Below are 19,022 nucleotides of genomic sequence, written 5' to 3'. Positions count from 1 at the left end.
TGGCCACAGATTTGCTTCTGTCAGTGGGACTGTCCACCTTCCTGTGTTCCCCAGGTACCCCTGGCGCTTGGGGACACTCTGGGGGATGGGTGACTTCTGCTCCAGAAGCAATGATTTGTGCTCCAAAGACAGATTTCTGCCCAATATCGTGTAACTCGAGTGTCTCAGAAAACAAGCAACTGGGGCATTCTTAAACAACCATTTTCTTGTCTATTTTGTTGTCCAGTGAAGCACAAGGACCAGCTGTATATAGCAAGATCTCTTACCTACCAACCCCAGCATCCACAGGCAACCAAGCACAGCATCAGCCACGTCACTTGTCCTGTGTGCCAGAGATCAAAGGAACTGTTATGTTTTCAATTCTCCATGAGGACCTGCGACTATTTTCATATTTCTCCTTTCTAAACTGTGTGCAAGTACCAGGCTTATGTTTTCTTGATCAGAGGATCAGAAATGACGCAGGAATGAAGAGCTGCATGGAGTATTTTAAGGAGACCAAGGAATTTAAGTATTTCCCTAAACATATTGGGACATTTTTAACATTCAGCCAATATGTTACCAATTTCCCACACTTCTAAAATGCTAGATCTCTTACTCACTTATGGTTTGGGTTTTTTTTTTATCCTAAATGGGCTTTTTATATCAAGAACTCTGATCATTGATCGACTTTCTCACTCACAATATGCCACAATTACAATTTGAAAAACATACCTGGATTTGTTTAGCAGGCTGATGCTCCACCTAAATCACAGCTTAATCAGAACAGGACTGAAAATTTGTCACGTCAAAAGGGGCCAATACTTGCAAACTTGTTAACTCAACCATGGTTAAAAGAAGTAAACTCAAGTGACCTGGGTTGAAATTCAACTCACCTGAAAAATCAAGCAGCTGAAAAATAAACACATCTCCCAGGTGAAGTGATTCCTTAATTAGTGGCAGTAAAGTAAAGTAATATCTCATCAGTTTACTGTTAAATAACACAGATGGCATTATTGTATATATATGGCAAACAGCTATTGGTGAGTTGAGAGGTATATTTATGACAAAGAAAAAATGCTATTAACATGAGCCATTTCACATTGAACATATGAGAGACTAAGAGCTGAAAAAATATTTCAGAAGCATATTAATGATTTTGTGACTTCTAAATGCCACTAAGCCTTAAAGACAAAGCCATGCTCCTTCTGAAGAATTCTGCCTTTTGCATTTAAAAAATCACAAAGTATTATTACAAGATTAAGGTATGTGAGTTATCTTCAACCTCTTCTTGCTGACTTAGTAACAAACAACTCGTATGCAGCCAGTGCAGAACTGGAGTTTGAAGACCACATCTTAGAAATCTAAAATGCACTGAAACCTCAACCAAGGAAATGGTACTTCGTTAACTCTGCACCCTGTGGGGGCCTTATAAAAACCACTGCTGGGTCATAAATACCAGAGTGGAAATAAATACACAGATATTGTTGGTTCAGCTATTTTATCAGTCCTGTTCTTCAGTACATGGTATAGGAAATGCATGGCATTTTACCAACATCAAAGCCAGCCAAATCAGGTGCAGCAACAGCACCTACAGCAACACATATATTAAAATGCTTATCCAAATCCCACCTCCAGTTCACTGGACACAAACCCAAAGTCATGCAACAACGTTTTAAAAAACATGTTTAAAGATCACAAAGTCTGTGCTGGGGCCACTATGCCACATTAAGGTGGAGCATCAGCCACCGGCACTGTCACTGGTCTGGCACCCTTAAAAAAATGGCAAATCTCCATGACCACTAAGGACAACAGGTGTAGCCCAAGCTGAAGGAGGCAACCCATCCTTCCTCTGCCTTGTGGTTTAAGTGATGGAGGCTTGCCTTGCTTTTATAGCAAAACATGTAGCTGGCTGGAAAGGACTGGACAGAGTTACTAAAAATGTCTGTTTTAGCAAGGGGCACGAGCAGGCTCAGAACTAGTTAAATTACATACACTTCTGCACTATTCCCACATTTCAATGTGATAGTCTCAATTACAGATGACAGTTTCTATTATCGGAAAAAAATGCACCGAGTGAGAAAAAGAAATAAAGTTTCTGGATCTGGCAGATCTCGGGAAGAAATCCCAGCCCCACGTTAGCAGCCTCCTCATTCTTGCTTGTGAAGGCTTGACCTGCAGGGAAGGAGGAAAGCCTGCCCTGTCATTAATCACTGTGTCTTCCAGATGTCTTGTTCTTGGAGACAAACAATTAATGTAGAGGCCTCTGAAAAGCAGGAGCGCTGCACCGCTGCGCTTTGGCATGACTGCATGAGTATGACATAGTTGGACAAAAAAGCCTTTTTATTCCCCCTCCCACAAGAGCCTCAGGGGATTAGGCTTCCTCTCAGTACCTTCTGAAATCTACATAAATTCTATTTTTTGTCACAGGGGCTCAGTGCTGACTGACTGAGCACTCTGGAGTAACATTTCTTGGTAACACTTATTCTTGGTAACCAAACAGCCACTCAGGGGCTTGCTCGTGAAGTCCAAGTGGGGAAGAATGTGTAGGAAAACTGCCCAAGACTGGCTTCCCCAAAGCTTCACAATTGCTGGAGGGTAAAGGATAGTCCATTTTCTATAGGCATATTTCCTAAATTTCCTGGCAGCTCTGCCTCAAAGACTGTTGAGCAGCTTCAGCCATGGCCATGACGTACCCAAAGAGCTGAACTGCCTGTCTTCTAATCCATGGGGCCACTGACACCACCAATGCTATTTTTCATGATGCAAACTCTGGGGAAGAGACCTAATTTCCACATGAAAGTAATGTTTCTGATGAGTGTCTTAAGTCAGCAAGTAGGAATAAGGTGTATTTATTCAATTAAGTAGAGCGTTGAAATTGATTTAACCAAAAAATAGGAAGGAATTATGCCTTGCAACACTGAGCAAGGCAGGTGAATGTGATATATATTGGGAGGTAGAGAGGAAAAAAAGAATGCAGGGTTTGAAACAGAGGACCTATCTAAGCTTAGCACAGCTGAACTCACAAGTAGGATTTGGTTGCTTGTTTGGGAGGAGGGTTCCCCATTCCCTCTACCCTTTGGTAACAGGAATTTTGAGACTGGGGGAGAAGAAAGGCAGGCACATGCCATTGGTACCTCTCCCCACCCCATTTCCTAAATGAGGAATCATAGAGTGGTTTGTGTTGGAAGGCAAAGATAATTTATTGCTGCAGCCAAGGACACCTTCCACTAGACCAGGTTACCCAGAGTTCCAACCAACCTTACCTTGAACATTGCCAGGGATGGGGCATCCACAGCTCCTCTGGGCAACCCATTTGAGCATCTCACTTCTGTTACAGTAAGGAATTTCTTCCTAATAGCTAATCTAAACCTGCCCTTTTTTAGTTTGAAGCCGTTACCCCTTGTCCTGTCACTACATACCTTTGTAAATAATCTCTCTCAATCTCTCTTGTAGACTCCCTTCAGATACTGCAAGGATGCAATTAGATCACCCCGAAGCCTTCTCTTCTTCAGGCTGAAAAAACCCCAGTCTTCTCAGCCTTTCCTCATAGCAGAGGTACTCCATCACTCTAATCAACTTTGAGGCTCTCTCTGGACTTGATCCAACAGGTCAATGTCCTACATGTGCTGGGGACCCCAGAGATGGATGCAGTACTTCAGCTGGGCCTCATGAGAGCAGAGTAAAGGGGCAGAATCCCCTCTCTCGACCTGCTGGCCATGACTCTTTTGATATATCCCAGGACATGGCTGAGTTTCTGAGCTGTGTGCTCACATTGCCAGCTCATGTCCACCAGCACAACCTAAGGACTTTCCTTTGCATTTCTTTCAAAAGAAGCACTCAGGATGCAGTCAGCACTCCCATCCAGACAGATTTCATGGCAAACGACAGCACCTGAGAACAGAGAGCAGTTTGCAGCTCTGCATAAGGACAAGATGAAATTTGGCATGAGTTGAGCCTGTTCCAGCTTCTAGAGACAAGTCCTTAGTAATCAGGTTTGCTGGCAGCATCTGCACTGTTACTTGTCTTCACACAGCAGCCACTATTTGATGGTGCCTTTTCCTGCTCGTGTTCTAGATTAGATGCCATGGTTAAAAGGAGCAGGATAAAACACCAATGACAAAAAAGGAGACCAACTCCTGCTTCTGCAGACCTTACAGAAGATACTTCTTCACTCTGAGACTAAATCCTTCTGCCCTGACAGAGACTGTGTGCCCTGGGAACAGAGGGATTATCCAGAGAGCAGCACTGCAAAGGAGCCCCAGTTTGCATAGTCCCCTCCCCTTTCTGCAAAAAACAAACTGCTAATGGGGCAACAGTACATGCAAGGAAAGAAAGCAGCAAAGAGTGGGACCAAGACCTAAGAGGCCATCCACATCACTCACTGCAAAGAAATCATATTATTTCAGATTAAACTTAAAAAAGTCATACCAATGGCATTCCCAGCAGTGCCCAGTCCTGGTAGAGGTATCAAGGAGAGGTACCAAGAAAACCCTCCCTTCCATTCACTCTGACATACAGTGTCTTCTGCTGGGTAGGTACTTTGTGCTGCTCGCCTGGAGCAAGCCCTATCACTCCCTGAGCAGTCCCAGTTACTGCTGTCTGTGGAGCTGGGCTGCAGGCACAGGCAGCATTCCTCCTCCTCCTCATCCTCCCAGGCCAAGGCCGGTGAGGGAGCGTGGCTCTACAAACTGCAACACAATGACACCTGTAGCCTTATGAACTAGGGCTTATTTCTGAAATTAAACTAACTTGACTCACCCTTTTAGAGAAGAGAGTCCTACCTGATATTTGAAAATATTTTTATTTAAAAGAATAAAACGATTACTTTTGTTAATAACTAATCAAGAAGTATTTAAAAAAAATTAAAAAGGTCAGGCATGATGAAAATGCCCTGTACTACGGAAATGCCTGGCTGCAAACCTACCACTGCACACACAAGGTTTTCAGCACTGCAAAGCTGTGCTCATTGCACAGCCACCACACTGTAATTCTGTTTCAGAACATGATTAATACCTCAAAATAACAGCTTATATTTCTCTGGTCAACTGTCAGATAATACGCTAGTAAGACAGCACAGACTTAATTCAGAAGGAAATTGAATCCTCTGTGGGACAGCTCAGGCAAGTGAACATCTGTGAAGATCCACCTTCATTTTCTCTAGCCTCATCCGCTGCTAAGGTGCAACAAAAATAAAACCTCTTTTGGGTCCATCCCCAGGGGTATAACTGCAGTAAAACTGGAAAGAGAAGACAAGACAGTAAAGCAGAAGAAAAACAAAAAGGAATACAAAGGAGAGGACTTGAAAGAGATGGGAGTAAACAAACTGTCTTCCTAAGCTTGCTGTATTTTTAAAGGGGTATTTCCTGCACTAACACCTTTACAGACTGAAGGATGAGAATATGGATTTGGTTAAAAAAAGGCTCATCTAGCGGCCCTAAAAGTCTCCTATGATATCCAGAGGGTGTCTAAAAAGCATCAAGGAAAAGGTAAAGTTCACAGACACAGGACAAACAAGATGTCAGAGATAGCATGGAGCATGCTGGCGGCTCTCAGGGAACATCAGAGAGGGGACTTCACTGTAAACATCTAATTCTAGAAACTTCACATCTTCCGACAATCCAATAAGAAACATCCCTCCTACACCTGGGTGAGCAAAAGATAGAGAGTGGCTCATTGACGTCAGTAATCCAATTCCCTAAAACATGCTGGATAACACTCCTTGTTTCCTCAGCAATGTTCTGTGTCTTCCGTTATGAGATTATTTTTCTTTTGAAATCCATCGATCGGAATACTCATAAGCCCATCTGGGGCCTGGATGGAGAGCACGAGGCTGTAGTTAAATGTCAGCCCACAAGACTGTAACTAAAACAAAGCTGAGCTCAAATTTAAACAATCAGTATCACTCCAGCAAGATCTTCCCCTGGTACCTGGGCTCTCTTCGCTCCATCTGGCAAAGCCAGGCAGTGAGACTGCCCTCATGCACAGCATTCAGGTGAAGGTGAATTTTAAGTCAGACTAAGAAGCATTTAAGAACAGTCTCATCATACCACAGCCAGCAGGATCTGAGTACATATTTAAATAGTCCACTGCACAGGGATGGGGTTTTCAGTAGTCCCCCCACCCGCAAAAAGAGTTATAACTGATAAACCTGCTGTAACTTACACACAGATTAACTTAACAGTGCCTAAGTTATAATGGTGCATAAGTTATAACTTCTAGACCTCATGCGTGGACAAAATTGACAGTACTTGTGGACAGAATCCAAGTAACAATAGAAAACTTTTTGCATAATTTCTGCACTATTTTAAAAGATTGAATCTGAGATATTTCAGAAAAGGCTCATTAAAGGGCTTTAGTATTGTTCTCTGCTAAATAATCTGTTTTATTACTCCCTCTCTCAGTGCCTATTCTTATCCAAGTCACCTACCCTGACTTGCCAACTACCTACACAAGAGTGGTGAAGAGAAACTTAGTAAAAAAAATGGATTCTTGATATTTTCAATGCTGACGTATATTATTTATTTTACCATACACAGAATTTGTGTACAGCTACACTGTGACTGAGAAAACATCAAAAAGGTAAACTCAGGCATTACAGCTGTAGAAAACAGCAATAATTGGCAAAGAAGCCAGATCTGCAAACAGACTCAGGCCCCCATGCCACTGCTGGAGCATTATACTGCTACTGGAGGCACAAGCACTGAGGCTTCTCAGTACATAGGAACAATAAGAGCATAAAAACACCAGCAGCTGCTCTCTCTGACAAAGTCTGGGCCAAACAACCAGCCATGAAGGTAACAGATAAGATTGCAAACTAAGATTCTTTGCAATGTTGTTCTTGGCACGATTCATAAGAACCACAGGAAAAGGATTTAGGTACATATTTCAAAGCGTGCAGAGGGTCCCACAGTTCAGTGAGGGCAAGGTGTAAGCAAAGAGAGATTTTTACCAGAAAGATAATTGTCAGTGTCAGAAAAATCAAGCTGAGTCAAAGATAAAATGCATGGCTTCCTCTGTCAAGAGGGTTTAGCAAGACAAATTACATTTTAAAACAACCTACTAGTCCACACAGATTTCCTAATGAATGAATCAAATGTACATGAAGACATTACAGTGAACAAAACAGAGTTTGGTCACCACATTTGAGCTCCAGTTGCCCTCCCAGGCACATTTGGGATGCCTGCCTGGGAGGATGCCTGTTGGACAAATCTTGGCTTTGTTTCCTCGGGGGCACAAGAGTGGCTGCAGGCAGCACCGCCTGTTGCCTTACTGGCAGCCAAGAGCTGATGCCCAGGGGAGACAGTAAATATCAGGAAAATATCACCACCTTCCTTCCCAGCCTCATGAGCAAAAAGCAGTGTGTTTGCACTTAATGATACCATATCTGAGCTGATGTATTTAATAATCCCTGTAGTCAGACTGAAGCACAACTCTATGAGTTTAAAAAAAAATAAATAAATAGCGGTGATTTAGCCTCAGCTCTTTTGCAAAGAGCAGCCCAGCTACACCAGAAGCTGATGGGAGTAGTGCACCCTCACATAAGGTATAAAGCAGTCATTGACAAAAGCAGTATAATATTGTATAGTTGCCCATTATTTTTCCTAACAGAAAGCAAATAACATCTGTGTGATACAACTCCTTCCAAATACAAGCGGATATTAGGAGCAAAAGCACTGGCTTTAAACAAGTCTGGAACATTAAATCTCAGCTCTCATTTAAGGCTAGTTCTTGTTTTTTATTCAAAGTTCCTTTTCCTGCAATATATACACCTGCATTCCAAGCACGAGTAAATTGCCTTGGATCTCAGTACACCCATCGCTTCGGGAATCATTTTTCATTTGCAAAAGGATGAATGAAAATAGCCCAGAGCCTGATATGAACATCTTTGACTGTAGTATTCAACATCCCATACTCCTCAAGTTAATCCTCTTACTGTGATTAGCAAAAGAACAGAAGGGTTGTAAGGAGGGACTTAAGTGGGCTTTGGCCTCAGCCTGGGTTCATAGCCCAGACTGGCTCTTGTGCTTCCTGCGTGAGCAGCCCAAACTGAATTTCAAAATCCTCACTAATTAAATACATTCAGGGGATTTCTAGGAAGGTGAGAAATAAAATAAAGCATGACAGAGAGGAAAAAAGAGTTTGTATGGCCCATGCTGAAGGCGAAAGGAGTGAAATTTGAGGTGGAAAAATGTTGCAGAGTGTCTGTGCACACCAAAGAATACGTGGGAAGGAAACCACAACAGCCTTCAGCATCCCAGGCAAAATCAAGCTTCCCAGAGAAGATAACACTTATCTATCAGTGTCTGGATTTTAGATCTGCTGAAGCACAGTATGTCATGCAAGGAAAGCTACTGCCAAACCCTCTAAGCTTCTGTTCACTCCATACGCTGGAGCCTAGCTCCAGTCCCACTGTTTTCCAGCTCCCTCTCAATATTTATTATTCACTTGTTGCTAGTAAGACAAGGCTACAAACTATTCATTACTTAAAAGGCTTTTTCTTGTTTTCACCAGAAATCTGCACTGTGCAAGTTGGCTCTTCTGAGATTTACTTAGACCCACCTAATTAAAACCAACCAAACGCACTGACCACACACATCATTCTTGGTTCCCAACATCGCTTCACATGTGCATAAAAATGAAGACACTTGCTCCAGGATATTTAATAATGAACAGCTCCCAGCTTCCATACTGGCCCCTCTCTTCATTTTCTTCTTAATTTATTTGCACCTTCCTACCAAAAAGTCTTTTCAGGTCTGAGTGTACTGTTTCATGATCCAGATGATAACTTAATTCTGAAAACTGGTTCAAAACTACTAGACCCTGTTACAAAGCCTAAGTTTCATTATTCTTCCTAAAACTAGCCAAATTATACTAAAAAGCAGAGTCCTTCTTTTGTTCCACCTAATACATAAAGAAATACAAATGGAAGTTTCCAAACTTCAGTTGGGAAAGCCCATGCAGTCACACTTCAACAGTATTGCACTAAAAAAGAACAAAATTCAAGAGAGGAGAAAAGTAAAATTGTGGTTTTATTTTAGAAATCTGAACATCCTGCAGACAGGCCAAACAGTCAGTGTGGAGCCAGCCTCTTGTGGACTGGCTATCAGATTGATATCCCCTGCTGAGTCCCTCCAGGCTGCTTCCTTACAAAGCCTTCCTCAGAAAGCAGAGCTGGCCCAGCTCTCTGGGAGCACCTTTCACCAACCAGGCAAATTTTCTTGAGTTTTGGTAGGATTTTAGGTTACAGCTCTGCAAAACAACCTGTGAGAGCATACGTAGAAAAGCCACGTTAAGCACATTAAGGAATTGGCTTTGATACTTCAGGCGTCCCAGCAGAAGATGTTTGAATAGGATTTTCGAGTAGGATTTTAAAGCTGAAAAAGTTAAACTTCAAGAATTATGTTTTAAAGGATTGCCTGCAAACTCTGCAAAGACAAGAGTGAACCTAGGTAAGCTTGCACACAATTACCCAAGAACAAATCAATAGTTTAACATTAATATCAATGTCATCAGAGCCTGTAGGGGCTATGAGGAAATGTTCCATCCTTCAAAACAGCTGCTTGTGTTGACAGGCAGCAAAAATGCACAGCATGAAGGAGGAGGGTGCTGGTGGTGCATGAAATGGTGAAATTTCAAAACAAACTGGACTGTTTCTGAAGCAGAAGAGCACTGTCTCTAGTTTAGCAGCATCTAAGTATGACTAGAAGATTATTGCTACACATCCTGTCTCCCTAAGGACCCACAAATTGGTGGATGAATTTGAACTGACACATTTACCCGACCAACAAGCAATTGTATGTTTGACAGAGTGTGACAGTTTGTCAGCTACACGACCAAAACACATCACAGCCCCAGTAGAATAAAAATAACCAAACATGCAACTCAGGAAGCTTACAAAAACAAAGAAATAATCTTATTTTTTCAAGCAAGCTGACTTACCTGGATGATCATTTATGTAGTGGACTTCTAGAGACAAATTGCAACTGAAAAAAATACTTTTAAAATTGATTTTGAGCTGATTTGTTGACAGGTTACACTTGGAAGACCTGCACTCCTCTGGGAGCATCTTTGTTTTCTTAACAGCTCTTGGAATCTTCCCCTGTTCTGACCTCAGCATTCAAGCATTTCAGATATATCCAACATCTGTCTCTTCTACAAATAGAGGTGACTGCCAGCAGAACTCAGCCCAGTCATCTGCAAGGCTCATGAGATACTAATTTTTCAGACAGAGGAATAAACAAAACTCAACAGGTTTATTTTTATTTGCTGGTGTGTGGCACTTATGGATATCCAGGGCACTAGGGACCTTTTCCCATGAGAGCAGTGAGCCCTTCTCCTTGCAGGCTCCACTTCCTGGGATGTCTCTGAAAGGGGCAGTACCCCATGCCTGCTGGAAGGGTTGTGCTTGCCACTAGCCCAGAGCACAAAGCCAAAAGCAATGGACTTTTGGGGTGCTGCAAAGAGCTGCCACCCCTGTTTCAGCCTCTTCTAGAAAGTGATGGTTGTGGATATACTGATACAAAGAGATGCTTGTTAACCTGGTGAACACGACTGGATGAGGCAGTGGTTTTAGCCCAGTTATATGACATTTGACATGAACCAACCCACCCTACCTGCTTTTGCACAGCAAAAAATAAGATCAGCTTTGGCCTTTGCAGAGAACAGAATGAACCGAATATTATTTTTTTTCTCTTCTTGCAGAAACATCCCCTAAAATCAGTGATGAACAAGCTTCCCCAGACCCCATCAACCTGCCACAGCCACGTGCACTGGCACTTGCTGGCTGCATATGCAGCACCTGCCACAAGCCACTGTGTCAACAGCCAGGATGGCTCTTCTCTCCTGGTTCATTTCTGAAGCGGAAAACCCTCTCTGCTGGTGTTCAGCCACGAACATTAATCCTCAGACTTCTATTAGAAGTGACATTTACACTAATCATATACCGGAGAAAGAAGAGGTTTTCTTTTCTATTACAATGCAGATCATGAGCGACATGGCTGGTTTTTCTTTAAGATGCAATCTAACGCTGAAAGCTGCAGCGAGAGCACAAACAGTATCTAGTAGCTCAGAGCTGCAACGTTCCATCTTTCCTTGCATTGTGCACATATTCAGGCACAGCAGAGACTGACAATTGTGTGCCCCAGCACTGCAGGCGAGGCACTTAGTGTGTCTTTTAGACATGGTAACAAAAGGGATTCACACAGGGCATGAGATAAGACCACAGAACAGGGGAAAAGTGCTAATAAGGGATGGCAGAGCAGAATTTCTTGTGGCATATCACATGCCATTCTCTTCATGGCCAGTTACACTCTTTTCTTATTGCCCCATCTATCCTGAAGAAATGCTTGAGTTGCCTTTATAGTTCAAGAGACAATCTGAATGCAGATTTTAAGCATAAAGCTTTACAGAGGTTTTGGAACTTTTATAGAGGTCTACAACTGTACTGACAAAAGATGTGTATATTTTGTGTCTGTTTTTATTGTAAGCTGATTTAAGTCTCTTAAGTAATTCTCTCTTTCTTACTGTAAATTCTTAACTAATTGGTTATATATTGTGGATTAAATGATGACCAGCTGTAGTACTGACTTTCCTTTAATTACCCTTCACTCTCATTACTGAGCTGCTGGCCATGATATTTGCTGCTTCAAACACCAACCATAGAATCATTTGTGTTGAAAATGACCTCATCAAGTCCAACCATGAGCCCAGCAATGCCAAGTCCACCACTAAACCATGTCCCTAAGTGCCACATATACACTTCTTTTAAATACTTCCAGGGATGAAGACAGCCACTTCCCTGGGTAGCCTGTTCCAGTGCTTGCAATCATTTCAGGGAAGAAATTCTTGCATTCATTAGGCATGTAATGCTGTACATGATCCAAGTAGGTTTAAAATATTTTCTCAGGTTACTTTTATTTAAGAAGCTTTAAAATTTCTTCTTCGGTGAAGTGGGAGCCGAAGTTTCTTCTCCCACACCTCTCTGTCAGGCTGTCACAAGCCACCATGCAGTCTCTGGAGAATTCATACACTCCAAGGATGTGCTACAAACCAACACGAAATGTTCATCCTGAGCATGGGAGGATGCACATGAACACACCTGCAGATCCTTCCTAGTGTTTTGACTTGAGCAAGGAAACATCATTCCCATGCTCTAGGTTCTCCTTTGTAATTGAAATTAAGATACTTTGTTGTGAAAGAAAAATAGAGAACCTATTTCCAGCAAACAAAATGCACGACATTTATAAACTTATAAGGACTTATGTATCTGTTACATGAATGTTTTATTCTGGCTTCACTTGAGGGCTGGCTGATTCTACCCCGCCTTTTGTCCCACTGAACAAATTCCACTCCTTGTCCCCCCAGGGGCTTTGTCCAATGACTACAGCTATAAAGGTACCTATTCCAGGAGGAAACACCTGAAGACACAAGATGGCACAGGAGAAAAGTGTGGCTTTGCTGCAACTGGAGAGAGGATCTGTTCTTTGCTGTAGCCAAAGTGCACTCCCTGCAGCAAGCCTAGGAAGGTTAGACCTGTACATTCTTCAGGATTCTACAGATGCTAATTCAAAGAAGAGAAGTAAGTTTCCCTAAGACAGTTTTTTTGGATGAAGTTTGGAGGCCAATTCTTATTTACTCATTGATGACAGCATGTCCCAGAAAAATCAAGGCAGAAGAGTTTAAAAATCTTCAAAAACAAAGATCTAAGATCGGAACCCTCCAACACCATGACCCAAATACTCCCTCAGAGCTTTTCAACACAGGATAAAAAAAAGAAAAAGGAAAAATAGCAGCTTCAAAAGGAAGTCACAAACAACACTGATATCCAGAACAGACCAAAGATACAGATCAATAGAAAAAAGTTTCGAGCTGTCTCCAACAGTTGAAAGATCCTGAGAGTAGGTTTCCAAAAATATACTTGCAAATGCTAATGGATAAAACCTGTATCAATCACAATGCAGTAATCAGTGAATCTAGGATGGCTGCACTAAAGCCCTCCAGGAAAGAAATAAAAAAAATAAGTATGGAGACAAAGCAAAGAGGATAAGGGAGAAAAACTATGAATGTATTGATCTCAGGAAGAAATGTGAGAAAGGAGAGACAAAACTGCTTTTATGGATTCCACTGCTGTTTTTTTGTTGTGACTTGTTAGTTTGGTGGGTTGTTTTGTGAAAAAAAAAGCAACACTACCATCTTTGTTCATGTATAGGTATAATGTGCAGGTTACCCATTCCTTCTGCTGTAAAGTTTCCTGTTGCTCCTGAAGAAATCCTTCTGGACTAGCTATTCAGTTGTGACCCTCCTCATAAGAGCTGTGCATAGTCCACTGACCCATGGAAAGACCTTGCAAAATCAGGCAGAATCACTGCTTCCTTGCACAGCTTTTCTACATGTAGACTGCAGATTCCCAGTCTGCAGTATTTGACCATATATTTGATTTCAAATTGGTCTTCTGTGCCCATGGATTGACTGAATTCTCCACACTTTCCTAAATTGTGCCTTCCCAGAGATCGAATTCAACTATATCCATGGTATCAGAGCTCCATCTGACACCATGAGCCTTCATAAACACCATTTTGACCTCAGTGGTCAAATTTGGGTGGTGGTGTGGAGGGTTAATTGTCAATCTGGTCTCCAGCTGCTGTGTATGCTACAAAGGACTCAGGTGGCTCAGCTCATGGGAATAGCTCTTCAGTCTTAGAGCAGTCAAAACCTATTCTCCATTTTCACTTTCCCATCATATTAACAGCTCTTCTCTCTGAGCTTTCATTTCCACCCAGGTGTGATGGGTAAAACCTCCACTTGCCACCTCCATTTCCAGAGAGCACCAGCACAAGGAGGCTTTTGAATACCCCTTCTTCTGCTTCTCACTCCACTCCTGACACCAGATGTTTTCAGTAACTGCTCAGCTACGAGTTGCCTGGGGGAACTCAGCTTCACACAGCATTCATGTCCTACCTGCTCAGTGCTGGGTACCACCAGCAACTGCTCCAGCACAGAGTAGAGCCCCTTCGAAGAACAATTCTATGTATACAGACCATGAACTCCCACAGGAGTATACCAAACCCAAAGAGAGTACTACATGGAGGCTCTCAAGCCCACATGGATGACATCTGAAATCAGTGAACTGGGATAGATGAATGCTTCCTGAAGAGATTGATAGGGAAATACTCTGCTACTCCATGTGCAGCATCCCCAAGAGTGAAGCCCTGCATGACTCTTGTACAAAGCTGATGGGAGGCAGCAAAAGTGCTGATGGGCAACATAGCCCAGCTGCCAAAACCTGCACCAGTACTAAACACTGAGAGCATGAAAAAGAGTCGATTTGGCTCTGCTCTGGAAGACAAGGATTTATGAACACCCAGGGACCAGAAGTATGATGAGCAGGGAGCATGATGATGCTCAAGCATTGAGGATGCTCAGGAGAGAAAGAAACCAAACAGGAACTGAATATAAATGACTAGTAACTGTCCAGAAAACAGCTTATCAACAAGGGCAGAAGGTGAAAGAGCAGCATTATTTCACTGTAGAAGTTACCCACTGAACCCAGAAGCCCTAAATACCCCCAGCTTTTGTTTAAATTAGTGCTTATCCTCCACTTTGCCTGGCAACATTCAGAGTGACAAGGAAATTGTCACAGCACTGAAATGGGAGGAAGGCAAAGATGTGCACAAGTTAAGACTGCCCTTTTAGGAAGGCCAACAAGCCTGGCCTGCAAATGCCACATGTGCTCATTAAGAACCTTTTCATATTGTACCTGTTTCCTTTTCACACATACAGGTCTAGGCTGGGAGGAGATAATGGCTGGGGGGGAAGAGGAGTTTTCCTTTGGTCAGGAGAGTAGCTGAGGTGAACTGTGTTGAATAGCCTCATTACCCAGGGCTCCCTCACCTCCAGTTTTGCAGTCAGTGATTGGACTTGCTCTTTGTTTAACAAACTATCTGCAGGAATGATCTGTGGATATCCTGGTCAGCAAGTCTAAGGAAAGATCACAATCACAGGGCCAAATGCTGTGATACAAAACAAATGTCAGATAAACCCCACTAGATAAACCTCTGCATACTGCATACAAGTGCTTTCATCTGCAAGACATGTGCTTGGCCATTTAGATGGGCCATAGCAACTCCCCACATTTCCACAGGGAAAAATCCACGTGTGTTCCAGAGTCCAAAGGCCAAAACCTTTGTTTAGTTCCCTTCATCAGATAGATGATGAGCATTTTTGCTTTTAAGTATAGATAGAAATGTATTTATGGGAGGCAGCACCTGCTCCATTGGCCTTGTCCCTCTATACCTGCAAGGCTGATTCATAGAGGCCAACACAAAGAGTACCTGGGTGTGCATCCAGAGAACCATGGAATCACAGAATATGCTGAGCTGGAAGGGACTAACAGGGGTCATCAAGTCCACCTCCCGATCCTGCACAAAACCATCCCCAAGAGACACACCATGTGCCTGAGAGTATTGTCCAAACACTTACTGAACTCTGTCAGACTTGGTGCTGTGACCACTTCCTGGGGATCCTGTTCCAGTGCCCAAACACCCTCTGGGGGAAGAAACTCTAATATCCAATCTAAGCCTCTCCTGACACAACTTCAGGCCATTCCCTTGGTCCTGTCACTGGTCACCATGGAGAAGAGATCAGTGCCTGCTCCTCCTCTTTCCCTCACGAGGAAGTTGTAACTGCAGTGAGGTCTCCCCTCAGTCTCCTCCAGCTGAACAGACCAAGTGCCCTCAGCCGCTCCTCATACGGCTTCCCCTTGAGGCCTTGAGGAAGCTCACTAACAGCTTAATATCTTTCTTATATTGTGGTACCCAAAACTGCCACAATATTCCAGGTGAGGCCACCCCAGTGCAGAGCAGAGCAGGACAATCCCCTCCCTCGATCAGCTGGAGATGCTTTGCCTGATGTCCCCCAGGACAGGGTTGGCCTTCCTGGCTGCCAGGGTACTGCTAACTCATATTCAACTTGCCATTGACCAGGACTCCCAGGTCCCTTTCCATGGCATTGCTCTCCAGCCTCTCATTCCCCAGTCTGTCTGTACATCCAGGTTTATGCCTCCCCAGCTGCAGAATCCAGTACTTCCCCTTGCTGAACTTCATATGGTTAGTGATTATCCAGTCCTCTAATTTGTAGCATCTCTTCCAGTTCTGCACCCAAGTCATTTATGAAGGGCCTAAGAAGGGGCCTTGTGGAACCCCACTAGTGACAGGTCACCAGTCTGATGTCACCCCATTCACTCTCACCCTCTGTGCTTGACCCGTGAGCCAATTGCTCACCCACCACACGATGTGTTTATCCAGCTGTGGGCTGGACATTTTGTCCAGGATACTGTCAGAGACAGTATCAAAAGCTTTACTGAAATTCCAAAAGATTACATCAACTGGCTTCCCCTGATCAACCAGGTGATTTACCTTGTCATAAAAGGAAATCAGGTTTGATAAGCAGGACTTTCCTCTCATGAATCTGTGCTGGCTGTGACCAAAGACTGATTGTCTTTCAGGTGTTTTTCAATACCTCCCAGAATAATCTTTTCCATAACTTTTCCAGGCACTGAAGTGAGACTGACAGGCCTGTAGTTTCCAGGGTCCTCCTTCTTGCCCTTCTTAAAAAAATCGAGACAACATTCACCAGCTTCATTTGTCAGCTTTCACACAGTGCTGTCCCAACTTCTGTGGCCACTGGTGAGGAGCAATGACCCCAGAACTATCAGTTATTTCACAGGACTCTTGTGAATGAGGTGAGAATCATTAACATTGCTTTACAAGCAACAGTGTTTCTTGCCCAAAGGCTTACAGGTGTCCCTTGAGGAATGGGCAAATAATGTTATTTAGCTTTACTAACAAAACTCCTACAACACACAAAACTGGAGCTCAGCTTTCATGAAATCTTGCAGTAACTTCATGTTCCAGCCCAAGCACATATGGAGTCATGGTAAGGTCTCAGCCTATGGTGGCTTGGTGTGAGCCTGCAGGACAGAAAGGCAGCCTGTGCCCAGCCAGAGGCTTTGGCATGCACCATAGGTGCTCCAAGATGCTCAAAACAAGAACCTCTTATTTCCTTCTCTTCCTGGCAGAAAGTTCCTCCAAACCTCTGCCGCTGCTCAGTGAGACCAAAGCTGGGGCAGGGGACATGTTCCAAAGGCAAACATCAGCCACCAGGGTTTGGGGTACAAGAGAGTTAGATCCTCCCAAAAAACCAGCCTGGGCACTGAAATGTTGCATTTCTCCCCCCAGATGAAATACAAAAGCCTAGCAGGGTGGACACATGAGTGTAACATGTTCCTGGGTACAAGGCTGATAAACAGTCATGAAGACTGAAAACTGGAAAAATAGATTGCAAGCAATACATAAGGTCAAATCACAGTGCAGTAGCACTAGGAGAAGACATCCAAGAGGAGTTTGTGTGAAATTTCTGGATTGTTCACTGTAGGTTTGAGATACCAAAACTGCTGCAAACTTGAGTTGCATGGGACAGACTGAATACTACAGGATCTCACTGCTGGCATCAGATGGAAAACAATCTCTTTGTGGGACAATATATGCATAAAAGCACAGCTTGTTGTATAACTCAGTTTTACATATACATAAACATATACACTTTTTTTTTTTAAGGACACTGTTCCATTGCCACCACTGTATGAATCTGTAAATTTTCTGCTGAGGCAGTAGGACTGCACCGAAAATGAGTGATACTCTCTAGATGCACATATAAACAATATACACCCACGCACCCAGGGAGCATGAGCAACACCAAATACCTGTTCAAGCACTAAAAAACACTTCCATGGGCATTTCTTCAGGATATCATGGTGGCCTGTGGGAGTGATTCAGTGAGATCTTAACACTGCTCATGCTTAGCATCTGGTTCCCTTTCAGATGTAACATTTACACAGACAAAAAGTAAAAAAAAAAAAAAGAATATGAAGTTTGTACCTTTTTTTTTTAATCCAGGCTCGAAGAACCTGTCAGTCACAGCCATGAATCACATAAAAACAAAACTAATGCTACAATAAATTTCTGTTTCCCGTAAGAGAAAAAACACAGATGCTGATATGAAACACGGTGGGAATATTGCAACTGTCTCACTGAGACACTGAATTCAGACCTGTCAGCTCTGTGGTACACAGATTGTACACAGTGTTGGCTTGAAAATATCACTCTTCAGCCACATCCTGGCTCCCTGCTGTCTCCATTCCCCAAGGTTCAGCTTATAAGGTAGAAAACCTGTAGGCACTGGCTTCGAGCAGCAGTTCCTACAGACCACCTTTCAGAAGTCTGGGTGACTGCTGAGGTGATCGTTGCGTCTCAGTGCCCTGCTCAGAGGAGAGAGACCAGGAAACCTGTGCATTCAGGGCTGGGAGCACCCCCAGTGCAGCCACACAGGGTGAAACTACCACCCTGATTTCCAGACAAACACCTGCCAAACAACAGCAAACGCCGCTGCTCGAGTTCCTGGGAACCCAGCGTGTCTCAAGTGTATTTCAGACTGTTAAAGCATTAGTAAAGGGCTTTGCTTCCCTGAAGAGGGCTCTCCGCCTCAGTTTATATAAACAACGTGATGGTTTTACAATATCAGGAAGCGGAAAAAAAAAAGAAAACAACAAACCAAAACAAGACAGACGATACCTGTTGTAACTCCATCTACTGTAAGACATGTTCCTGTTGCTGCTGACACTATCCATCTCCGGCTCAGCTACAGCACTCCCAGCATTGCTCGTCTCCCGCAGGCACCGGCTGCTGGGCTTGGAATTCAAACACCTTTCTGCAGACGGGCCCGCCGTGGGGATGCGAGCAGACGCCTCCGGCCTTCCGCGGCAGGACCGAAATTCATCGCGGAGCAGCGGCTTCGCATCCAGCTCTGGATGCTCGGAGCAAACCACTGTCAGCGCAGGGAGGGAGGGAGGGATGAAGAGAGGGGGAGGCTCCTGGGGTCCCTGCCGAGGGGACCCGGCGGCAGGATGCTCTCAGCCGCCCGGCAGACACGAAGACGCTCAGGTAATAAACTGGAGCAAGGGTGCTAAGCTGCTTAAGAGATATTCAGCG

The 19,022-nt window shown here is 43.6% G+C and overlaps 1 protein-coding gene across 8 annotated transcripts in view; it reads right to left on the bottom strand.

Moving 5' to 3' along the window:
- The window catches only part of TUB (TUB bipartite transcription factor), a 157,538-nt gene extending 138,748 nt beyond the window's left edge, over positions 1-18,790 (bottom strand). For 7 of the 8 annotated variants that reach the window (XM_029961072.1, XM_029961075.1, XM_029961073.1 and 4 more), the window contains exon 1: positions 18,606-18,790. In XM_029961072.1, coding sequence (XP_029816932.1) covers positions 18,606-18,661 — 56 coding nt within the window. In that variant the 5' untranslated portion in view covers positions 18,662-18,790. The remainder of the gene's footprint in view (positions 1-18,605) is intronic. The other variant, XM_008929526.3, reaches the window with a different exon arrangement.
- Positions 18,791-19,022: the final 232 nt, after the last annotated feature.

This window comes from Manacus vitellinus, unplaced genomic scaffold (assembly GCF_001715985.3).
Source record: "Manacus vitellinus isolate BGI_N305 unplaced genomic scaffold, ASM171598v3 scaffold_30_pilon, whole genome shotgun sequence".
NCBI classification, from domain to species: domain Eukaryota; kingdom Metazoa; phylum Chordata; class Aves; order Passeriformes; family Pipridae; genus Manacus; species Manacus vitellinus.
This window is presented reverse-complemented; position numbering and strand designations above follow the sequence as displayed.